We start from the raw sequence: 10,893 nt of genomic DNA, 5'->3' as shown, positions 1-10,893 counted from the left end.
TTATTTATTTCCATTTTAAAAAAAAACCACGCAATCCAAAATAAAAACCCCCTTTAATTTATTTCTTATCATTTCCATTTATTTTCTTTTAGCTCCAATCCAAATCAAAATTAATCAAAGAATTTTCATTTTTTTTTCAATTAGCTCAAATTCAAATCAAAATTGAGCACAAAATTTTTCATTTATGTTTTTCAAAGTTCAAATTTAATGTGTGTATAATTTTTATTAAATACCAAATGTGAATAAAAGCAAAGATTTAAGAAATAAATGAAAACTATATATGCTATTAGGATGTAAATAGTTCGCCTGAATCATTTTTTCCCTCGATAAAATTCCAGAATGGAAATTCTCGAAATCCACAACAATACCAGTCATCATTATTTGATGATTCTATTGGCAAGTTGTTTCCAACACTGAAGGCAAGTTTTTTTTCAGCTTCTTGTGCGTCAATTGTCATATTCATTCTTTACAATCATCGTACCAATAATATCTTTCCATTTAATTAGTCTTATCAAATTGCTTTGACTTCGTCTGACATTATTAGTCTCGTTGGCACATTGAACCGAAACTGAAATCCGGTATTCTCCAAACTAAAAATAGTCACTTGCGATGTCACATTGATGATAAAATAATGCCAACAAAAATAAAAAGTAAACAAACAATCACTTCAAAATCATTAACACAAAACACTTCCCTCGAATGAAGAATCCAACCATAAATTATTTTAATTTGAATTTAGAAACGACTGCCAAAATATAAACACATTTTTTATTTTATTTTTGTTTTTCGCAAATTCGTTCTAAATTATGTTTTTTTTTTGTGTGCATTGAAGGTGTCCTTTTGATATTACGACATCATTTTGGAATAAAATTAACCTGAAAAATCCCAATGTTATTATAAAGGAATAAATTAATCAAAAATATGTTGCCATTTTACGAAATTAATAATAATGTGGGTATTTCCGTTAAGACACAAAGATAATATCAATTTAGTCAGTCATTTTAACTTCTTTAGTCATCAATCATTGTTTTTATTCAATAAAATATTTCTGTCTCACTATGTCGCTTTACACATATGCAGTGAACATGGTATTGTAAACATCGGTGGTCATCAATGAATGTTATTGCCAATGTTCTGCTTCATTTGTTGCAGAATAGTAATTGGTTTAATAGAGTTGTTATTCAGTTTTTTTTTCTTCAGTAGCAACATTACCTTTACAAACACGTGCGTCAAGAATGTTGTTTACGAATGTAACCAACAATGAACAACTATTCAACTTGATTCATGGCATAACAAAAAATTTGAGTTCAGACGTAAACATATAAAGTCTGTTACAATATTAATCTTCAAAATTACAGTGCTCAACAGGTATTTTCCATCAAATGAAAGTCATTTGAATTCCGGAAATCATTTGTTGTTCTCAACTGAGATAATTAATTTGATTTGTACATTGTCGAAGTTTTATCAATTGAAATTCAACGTTCACTCAATCCGTAGATTTCTCTTTGGAAATGAAATAATATGATACTCAACAAAAAAATCCTATAAACTACAGAAACCCATATGGAAACATACACGGTATATAGACATTTTTTATTTTAATTTTTCGACATGGAATCACTTCAGTGCCAATAAAAAAAATAAATTATGCAGTCGGCGGACACATCGACTAATTCAGAATATTCATACAAGTTTCTTATTTTGTTTTGGTGATTTTATGGAATGTCTATTTTTGGAAAGAATTAAAACCGAATATTTGTTGATGCGTGATTTTAGAATTCAACGAAAAAAAGCCAAGCGATGTATTCATAAAAATATGCCAAATAAATGGGTTTCTTCGTCTCTTTTTCCCAAATAGAATCATTCGAAAACTTTGAGTCTCGTGAAAAATTCAATAATGCGTCAATACATGGCATTCAGTTTCATTTGTATTAAACAAAATCCTCGAACATTGAGCGCTATTCTACATTGCATGCGAAACACACACACACACACAATATAAATTAAACGAAAACTGCGTTTTAAATAAACTGATAAATGGAGTTTTTTACTTTATTGGAGTATTGGTTCGTATATAATGTATTTCAAAGTCGATTCGAGTTGTTATCGCTTGATATTTATTCACAATCAGTTGTATATATGTTGTTAATTTTATTTTCGCAATAGAGATCCAATAAAAGAGAGCATTTGTTATCAAAAAAAAATGTGTTGTGCTATTTTTTAAACTATGAATGACTGACATGAAAAAAATAAGTTGACCGTCTACAGCATTTTACATTATTGGAATCCCTTGTGATGAGTGAAACGCAGAAGCATGTCGAGTACCCATTTTGGTTGATCACCAGGAGCCATATGGCCTAAAAAATTGAAATAAGCAGGAAATTCATATTTAGACAAAGTAAATCTCAGAGATGAACAATTCGTCAAACACATACCGGCATTACGAACTAAAACCTCTGTTAAATTGCCTGCATGTTTTACATAACCAGCAAGTTCATTATCCACACGCCAAATGTAACGTTTGGCTGTTTTATATTCTTCGGCACCGCTAAAATTGAGATTCTTCAAGTAGTTTTCCGTCAATGGATATGCAACAATAATATCCAACTGGCCATTGTACACCAATATTGGATAATGTGAAAGTAGTTCGGCCACCCAATCAGCGACGCTATTCATCACATCACGTTTCAAATGATCTTCGACTTTATTTTCACCTTCTAAACCATGGAATGTATTATTTCCAACGTGAATTGAATGACGTGTTTCGGTTTTCTGTAGAAAATCACCCATTGCGTTACCACTATTATCATCCGTTTTGAGATAATTGAAATACATATTGAATCCGGTCAAATTTTTAAACAATGACCCTTGTGGATATTGATCCGCATTGAGAAGTTTGTCGAAAACATCAAAAGCACAATCAAAGTCACGATTTTTAATGCAATCGATGCCCTGATTTTGATACTGCAAAAATTGTTCATGTCCATTTGAATCGATCAATCCCAATTGATACAAATAGTCACCATAATTAAACTGATGAATGGGATCTGTGAGCCCATTGCCGATAGCAAGACCTTTCAAGTTGATTTTTGGTTTTTGTGGTTCGTTATCTTCCCGCTTGCTGTCTTGATAAATGGCATATCCGATAGCTGGAACGTATTTTCCAGCATACGATTCTCCCGAAACAAAAAATTCGTTCTTTTGAAGATTTGGGAATAACAAGAAGAATTGTTGTAGAGCGCGTAACAAATTTTCACCCACATCTTTTTCATTTTTAGCATATCCATCGTCAGCGTCAGTAAAACTAAATCCCGTACCAACCGGGTTATCGATGTAAATCAAATTGTGGTTTAGATGCCATGAATATTTTCGCGGTATTAACTTTGGCTTGGAGCCGCTTGGGCCATTTTTGGCAAATAATTTAAATAAGCCCCGAAACGTGTTTTGTTGCAAATTCGATTCGTCATTTGAACTAATGCTGTATGGACCATTTTCGGTGAATAGGCCAAATAAAGATGAAGCACCGGGCCCACCTAGTCGAAATTCATACATAATTAGTCTCGATTTGGTTACCATGCGTTTCTTTTTGTTTACATACCTTGAAGCCATAACACAACGGGAGCGTTGTCCGTATTCACTTTAGCGGGGAAAAACCAGAAGAACATATTGGAATTGTATTCTTTGTTGACGGTAAAATATCCAGCATAATTTATTATTGTCATTTCAGGATGATTGACTAATGCTAAATTACGTGCCTAAAAATCATGCAAATTATTTTGTTTCAATTTATTTTAATTTTGTTGTTAGAAACTCTGATTGACGTGTTTTCATCAGATACATAAAAACAAGTTAAAAAACGCACCTTTTCAACCTCCCCATTTTCTATGTATTTCGTCAAATACAGAGCCTCGCCGGGATCACCACCATCACTAAACGATTTGAATTTCGGATAAGGATTTACAAATGATCCATGGATAAGATTAACAGCTACCGCTATATTCAAAAATAGCAATATTATACGCATTTTGCGTTGGAAAGAAATTATTTGCTTTGTTCTCGAGATGAAGAATGAAGCAAATATCAGACGCACAAACTATATGACTTTTAACATTCGACTGTATTTGTTACATAGAACAAATAGAGCACAAAGTACAAAATGCTGAAACTGATAAACTAATACACTGACAACAAATTCATAATTGAATGACAGTGCAAAACGAATAACGACACACAATGTCATCATCTGCTCGAAAGATTACTTTGCCCTGTACTTGTGCTACATATGTGTTTCTGTATTTGTGCCGTTGCCACATTCATGAACACAGACAAACATGCATCACTGCTATCAACAATATTTATTTTCAATACACTTACATTTGCCAATATGTTATGAAATAAGAAGAAAGCAAAAGCAGAGGAGAGAAAGAAATGCAAAACAACTCTTCAAACTGAAATGTCATAAGGTGAAAATATGCACATAAATAATGAACAAATATATTTAAGAATTTTTTTTCTATTTCAGTTAAAATTTATTTGATATTTAAAACAGTAATGGCTTTTAATTTTGACGTGCTGAATAAGCTAATATTAGAACAAATGTATCACAAATTTGTAAGGAAAATGTTAACCGCAACGATAATAGCCATGAGGAACGAAATTGAAAGAAATGTGATTTTATATAAATGTAAGTTTGGCAACTGTGATGATAATAATTTTGATATTTCTTCAAATGATTCCTTTGTTGAAAAGTTCTGTTGATATACATCGACTAATCGCCTCCAAAAATGAATATTTCAATTAAATTGCAATTGTTTCATATCTTTTTTTTTTAATTGGGAATGACTCAGATCCAACAGAAAATGCTCAATAGCTGTGATGGGTGAAATGTAGAAGCATATCAAGTGCCCACTTTGGTTGATCTGCCGGAACCATATGACCTAATAAACCGAAAAAGGCAAACCTTAGAAATAATAGCATAGTTTTACATAAATTGCACATCACTCACCGGCATTACGAACCAAAACCTCTGTTAAATTGCCTGCATGTTTCACATAACCGGCAACTTCATTATCCACACGCCAAATGTAACGCTTGGCTGTTTTATATTTTTCGGCACCACTGAAATTGAGATTCTTCAAGTAGTTTTCCGTCATAGGGAATGCACAAATTATGTCCAACTGCCCATTGTATACCAAAATTGGATAATATGAAAGTAACTCGGCCACCCAATCAGCAACGCTGTCCATCTCATCAAGTCTCAAAAAATCTTCAACTTTATTATCAACATGGAACGTATTATTTCCAACGTGAATGGAACGACGTGTTACTGCTTTCTGTAGAAAATTTCCTATTGCATTATTATCATCTCCATTGGTTATTAGATAATTGAAGTAATTATTGAATCCGGTCAAATTTTTAAACAATGACCCTTGAGGATATTGATCCCCATCAAGTAGTTTATCGAAAACATCAAAAGCGCAAGCAAAGTCACGATTTTTAATGCAATCGATGCCCTGATTTTGATACTGCATAAATTGTGCATGTCCATTTGAATCGATCAATCCCAATTGATACAAATAGTCACCATAGTTTGCTTGATGAATAGGATCAGTAAATCCGTTACCGATAGCAAGACCTTTGAAGTTGATTTTTGGTTTTTGTGGATCGTTATCTTCACGCTTGCTGTCTTGATAAATGGCATATCCGATAGCTGGAACGTATTTTCCTGCATAGGATTCTCCCGCTGCAAAAAATGCATTCTTTTGAAGATTTGGAAATAGCAAGAAGAATTGTTGTAAAGCTCGTAACAAGTTTTCACCCACATCTTTTTCATTTTTTGCATATCCATCGTCCGAATCAGTGAAACTAAATCCCGTACCAACCGGGTTATCGATGTAAATCAGATTGTGGTTTAGATGCCATGAATATGTTCGCGAAATTAATTTTAGTTTTGGGCCAACGCTGTATGGACCATTTTCAGCGAATAGTCCAAATAAAGATGAAGCACCAGGTCCACCTAGTTGAAATACATAGATAATCAGTATATATTTTTGTGAAATTATTGTTAGCAATTTATAAATATTTTTTCTTGTTCGCATACCTTGAAGCCATAAAAGAACGGGAGCGTTGTCCGTATTCACTTTAGCGGGGAAAAACCAGAAAAACATATTGGAATTGTACTCTTTGTTGACGGTAAAATATCCAGCATAATTTGTTATTTCCATTTCAGGATGATTGACTAATGCCAAATTACGTGCCTTAAATCACGTGTAGTAATTTTAATTTAATTTTTTTGATTTTCAAAATTTTTATTGACGGCGTTAATACATAAAAAAAACCAACCTTATCAATCTCCCCATTTTCAATATATTTCGTCAAATACAGTGCATCCCCAGGGTTGCCGCCATCATTATACGATTTCAATCGAGGATAAGGATTCATAAATGATCCATGGATAACATTAACGGCTACCGCAATATTCAAAAATAACAAAAATGTACGCATTTTGTAAAAAAAATTATTTGCTGTTTACTTGCTATGATTTTGAAATCAAAATAAAGATGACAGACTTGACTTCCAACATTCGACTGTATTCGTTACACAGAATAAATAGAGCGCACAGCACTGACCGAATAACTGATAAAGTCATACTTGTGTTTGTATATGTGTGTCTTTGTCAGTGATATGCATCATTGACATCAACAACCGACTTTTCCATAATATGTTATGAAATGAGAAGAAAGCGAAAGCAAAACGGGGAAAAGAATTGAAAAAAAAAACACTTGAAACTTAAATGTCAATTGATGACAATGAAATTTGCACATGAATACAGTGAGATATTCTTACCAAAAAAAAAACTTCTTCTTCTTTTGTTTAGAAACATTTTAAATGTATGTATTTCAATGCACAACATTTGGCCCAATAAAACCACAAAACAAAATAAAAAATATTCTAGTGCATTGACCTATGTTGTGGATCTTTGGTCTTTCTTTTAATTTATTGCTTAAATTATAAGCTAGATTAAATGCAACAGAAAGAGCCATTCACGTAAAAAAAAAGTCGAGAAAAAAATGATATAAAACGAAATCGACCAAAAATGAACGAAATAGAATACAATCTCATATAAATGTGACAAGTCATGGTTCGCGGTATATGGTGGCTGTGACGTTATTGAACTGATTTACATAATGCCCATGTTAGTTTATTAAATGATTTGTTGTTTATTTTGCTTAATACATTGATTAATTAGTAATCTCACAAGTTCCTTATTTTGTATTGACTTCAGATAAAATATATTGAAATTCAAATAAAAAATATTTCTTGCGGTTGTAAATGGCATTCAACATTTTATGTTATATTAAACAGAAACGCATGTTTTTAAGTTTCGTTTCATCGCATAATCACAGCATGTTTAGCTTTAACTTGTATATATAAAATAAAATAAAATAAATTACGACTTATTGGCAGTTCGCAATCGAAAATAAGTCAATAATATTTCAACTGTACTATTTTCCTTTTTCGTTATGAATGACTGAGTTAGCTTACATCAAAGATAAAAATGTATAAAATTCATAAAATATTAATAAAATAAAATTTCAACAAATATAATTAAAGATGTTCACATCATTGGAAACCTTTATGATAGGTAAAACGCAAAAGCATGTCAAGCACCCACTTTGGTTGATCGCCAGGAGCCATATGACCTATTCAATTGTAATAAACAGAAAACATATTTAGAGAAAAGAAAATAAATCATATTAATCGTTCATATGTGTTTTCTCATACCAGAATTACGAACTAAAACCTCCGTTAAATTGCCTGCATGTTTCACATAACCGGCAATTTCGTTGTTCACACGCCAAATATGACGCTTCGCTGTTTTATATTCTTCGGCAGCACTGAAATTGAGATTCTTCAAGTAGTTTTCCGTCAATGGATATGCAACAATAATATCCAACTGGCCATTGTACACCAATATTGGATAATGTGAAAGTAGTTCGGCCACCCAGTCAGCAACGCTATCCATAATGTCCAGTTTCAAATGATGATCAACTTTATTTTCACCAATTAAATCATTAAATTTATTACTGCCAACGTGAATTGCCCGACGTGTTTCGCTTTTCTGCAGAAAATCTCCCAGTGATGCCACAAAATTATCATCGGTTTTCAGAAAATTGTAGAACGAATGGAATCCGGTCAAATTTGTAAACAATGACCCTTGTGGATATTGGTCCATGTCATCGAGTAGTTTTTCGAAAACATCATAAGCGCAAGCAAAGTCATGATTTTTAATGCAATCGATGCCCTGATTTTGATACTGCATAAATTGTTCGTGCCCATTTGAATCGATCAATCCCAAGTGATATAAATGATCACCGTAATTAAACTGATGAATGGGGTCAGTGAATCCGTTCCCGATGGCAAGACCTTTCAAATTGATTTTTGGTTTTAATGGATCATTATCTTGTCGCTTACTATCTTGATAAATGGCATATGCAATAGCTGGAACGTATTTTCCACCGTAAGACTCTCCTGATGCAAAGAATTCATTCTTTTGCAAATTTGGAAATAGCAAGAAGAATTGTTGTAGAGCACATAACAAATTTTCACCGACGTTAACTTCATTTTTTGCATATCCCTCATCCGAATCAGTGAAACTAAATCCCGTGCCAACCGGGTTATCGATGTAAATAAGGTTGTGATGCAGATGCCATGAATATGTTCGCGGTATCAACTTTTCTGACGATCGGCGTTGGAAATTTCTAGTGAAAAATCCAAATACACTATGCCACGTGAATTTTTTTTGTTCTTGATTTGTGCTAATGCTGTATGGACCATTTTCGGTGAACAGTCCAAATAAAGACGATGCACCGGGCCCACCTAGTCGACATTCATAGATAATTAATTTGTTAAATGGTTGCTATCAATTTATAAATATTTTTTTCTTGTTCACATACCTTGAAGCCATAAAAGAACGGGAGCCTTATCTGTATTCACTTTAGCGGGGAAAAACCAGAAGAACAGATTCGAATTGTATTTTTTGTCAACGGTAAAATAGCCAGCATAGTTTGGTATCGTTATTTCAGGGTGGATGACAAACGCCAATTTACGTGCCTAGAATCACGCGTAGTAAATTTTTTTATAATTTTTTTATTTTTGTTGTTTCAAATTCCAATTGACGTCTTTCGGATAGAGATTAACAAACAGGAATATAAAAAGATAAAATTCAAGTGAAAAAAGACTCACCGTATCAATGTCTCCATTTTCGATATATTTTGTTAAATACAACGCCTGTCCAGGATCGCCACCATCACTATATGATTTATATCGTGGATATCGATTTATAAATGTTCCACGGATAACATTAACTACTACCGTGATACTGATAATTAACAGTAGTGAACGCATTTTGCATAAAATACTGTAATTTGTTCTTTTTTAATATTCAAAAACACAGATGACTATCTGATCTAACAATCGCTGAGAATGAAAAAGCAATACGAACTACAGCATGTCTTTTTGTCGCTTTCATTTTTTGCGTTGCATCTATTCTTGTGTGACAGTATGAGAAAGAGATACAGCTCGTTAGGACAAATTCTTTTTTTCTTCGTCTGCTTTTGAGCTGTCAGATTTGTTGACATTTCTCACACATAACAAAAAGTGCAGAAAATGCCGGCCAAAACTGTACACACTGACAAAAAAAAATCATGATTGTTAAATTACAGTGAAAAGCGAACGCAGCATTGTCATGAAGAATTTGTTGAAAAAATCACTTCATCAAAACATGTGCTTGTGTATTTGTGTCTCTGTCAGTTCTGTGACACAGAGTGGCATGCACCACTGATATCAACAATAACACTTTTTTTTAATGTCGATTTTATGAAGTGAAAAGAAAGCAAACACCGAAGAGAGAAAGAAAGGCAAAATAGTCTTAAAACGTTGCAAAAGCAGAATAGTCTTGAAACGTTGTTATTCGGATTATTTCATATAAAGTTTTCATGTAACTACAGGATCAGGCGACGATAATTCGTTTCATCGTCTCTTTCTCTCTCACACCTTTTGTATGTAAATCATCGATCAAAAGTCATCGAATCGATGCGAATATGAATTTTCCACGTGCATATGAAATAACTGGACATGCAAGTCTCTCTTATCTAAGAGCCGTGCAGATTGAATTACTATTACGAAATAAATTATGGCATAATTTGTGCACTTATGCATTCGAGCGCATTACCGTGTTTCGTTCAGACATATGGCAAAAAATTAAAAAAAAAAAAAAATGAAATCGAGACATAGTACGCGAAAGGGAGAGAGTGAGAGAGAAAAAGAGAAAATTGCGTATGTACCGAGTCGAATCGAAACGATGTATAGGAATGGTCTTCGCAAATAGACGGTAATAAAAGAGTTTCAATAAATGCATGCAACATCGCCATAATTGTACTGAGGCGATAGCTGACGTTCGTGATGTTTACTTTTTTACTTGCCTAATAAAATGCATAGATATATCTATCGACGTCTCTTTTCAGCTGTTTGGCCTATGCTTTCGTTTAAAATATCGATTATCACATACTGTGTTCACCGAAACACTTCACACACGAAACATTCTCAAACAAAAAAAAAATGTGTAATTATTCAGCGAAAAGTGTTTGGTTGTGTCATAAATTTTTTGAATTATTCTTCATCTTTCAATTAAATATGGTTATTGTTGAATGAAAAATGAGATTCATAAAAAAAAAATCTGAATCCAAAGGTCGCCCGGTGCTGTATGGCATATCGGTCATAAACAAATTTAATATTGGTTCAATATCAACCATGTCAACTGATAGAAAAATATTCAAATACCAAAGCCAATTTCTATGCAACAAACGCTTTGTGCGTCACAAAATGAAAGAC

At 32.9% G+C, this 10,893-nt stretch overlaps 3 protein-coding genes across 3 annotated transcripts; all 3 read right to left on the bottom strand.

Annotated features, from left to right (window-relative positions):
* Positions 1 to 2,026: 2,026 nt before the first annotated feature.
* LOC116348867 (venom serine carboxypeptidase-like) lies at positions 2,027 to 4,135 on the bottom strand. The gene is made up of 4 exons (XM_031780047.1): positions 3,863 to 4,135; positions 3,599 to 3,755; positions 2,436 to 3,533; positions 2,027 to 2,357 (listed from the first exon to the last, which is right to left on the bottom strand). The coding sequence occupies exons 1-4, from the start codon at positions 4,022 to 4,024 to the stop codon at positions 2,278 to 2,280; spliced, it is 1,497 nt and encodes a 498-aa protein (XP_031635907.1). The 5' UTR covers positions 4,025 to 4,135; the 3' UTR covers positions 2,027 to 2,277.
* A 473-nt stretch (positions 4,136 to 4,608) lies between these two features.
* LOC116348859 (venom serine carboxypeptidase-like) lies at positions 4,609 to 6,607 on the bottom strand. The gene is made up of 4 exons (XM_031780033.1): positions 6,343 to 6,607; positions 6,101 to 6,257; positions 5,006 to 6,016; positions 4,609 to 4,937 (listed from the first exon to the last, which is right to left on the bottom strand). The coding sequence occupies exons 1-4, from the start codon at positions 6,502 to 6,504 to the stop codon at positions 4,864 to 4,866; spliced, it is 1,404 nt and encodes a 467-aa protein (XP_031635893.1). The 5' UTR covers positions 6,505 to 6,607; the 3' UTR covers positions 4,609 to 4,863.
* Positions 6,608 to 7,043: 436 nt separating this feature from the next.
* LOC116348858 (venom serine carboxypeptidase-like) lies at positions 7,044 to 9,580 on the bottom strand. Its single transcript, XM_031780031.1, has 4 exons — positions 9,247 to 9,580; positions 8,958 to 9,114; positions 7,786 to 8,880; positions 7,044 to 7,703 (listed from the first exon to the last, which is right to left on the bottom strand). Exons 1-4 carry the CDS (start codon positions 9,406 to 9,408, stop codon positions 7,624 to 7,626), a joined length of 1,494 nt encoding a protein of 497 aa, XP_031635891.1. The 5' UTR covers positions 9,409 to 9,580; the 3' UTR covers positions 7,044 to 7,623.
* Positions 9,581 to 10,893: the final 1,313 nt, after the last annotated feature.

This window comes from Contarinia nasturtii, unplaced genomic scaffold (genome assembly GCF_009176525.2).
Source record: "Contarinia nasturtii isolate CC-2019 unplaced genomic scaffold, AAFC_CNas_1.1 Cnas_scaffold_2678, whole genome shotgun sequence".
In the NCBI taxonomy this organism is placed as follows: domain Eukaryota; kingdom Metazoa; phylum Arthropoda; class Insecta; order Diptera; family Cecidomyiidae; genus Contarinia; species Contarinia nasturtii.
Note: the sequence above shows the minus strand (reverse complement) of the source record. Positions and strands in the feature narration are given on the sequence as shown.

Excerpts from the sequence above, each read along its gene's own strand:
- LOC116348867 (XM_031780047.1), bottom strand. The coding sequence starts at position 4,024 with ATGCGTATAATATTGCTATTTTTGAATATAGCGGTAGCTGTTAATCTT. Across the intron at positions 3,756-3,862 it reads AAAATGGGGAGGTTGAAAAG|GCACGTAATTTAGCATTAGT; the intron begins GTGCGTTTTTTA and ends CATGATTTTTAG. Across the intron at positions 2,358-2,435 it reads GGTTTTAGTTCGTAATGCCG|GCCATATGGCTCCTGGTGAT; the intron begins GTATGTGTTTGA and ends TCAATTTTTTAG.
- LOC116348859 (XM_031780033.1), bottom strand. The coding sequence starts at position 6,504 with ATGCGTACATTTTTGTTATTTTTGAATATTGCGGTAGCCGTTAATGTT. Across the intron at positions 6,017-6,100 it reads CGTTCTTTTATGGCTTCAAG|GTGGACCTGGTGCTTCATCT; the intron begins GTATGCGAACAA and ends TATTTCAACTAG. Across the intron at positions 4,938-5,005 it reads GGTTTTGGTTCGTAATGCCG|GTCATATGGTTCCGGCAGAT; the intron begins GTGAGTGATGTG and ends TCGGTTTATTAG.
- LOC116348858 (XM_031780031.1), bottom strand. The coding sequence starts at position 9,408 with ATGCGTTCACTACTGTTAATTATCAGTATCACGGTAGTAGTTAATGTT. Across the intron at positions 9,115-9,246 it reads AAAATGGAGACATTGATACG|GCACGTAAATTGGCGTTTGT; the intron begins GTGAGTCTTTTT and ends GCGTGATTCTAG. Across the intron at positions 7,704-7,785 it reads GGTTTTAGTTCGTAATTCTG|GTCATATGGCTCCTGGCGAT; the intron begins GTATGAGAAAAC and ends ACAATTGAATAG.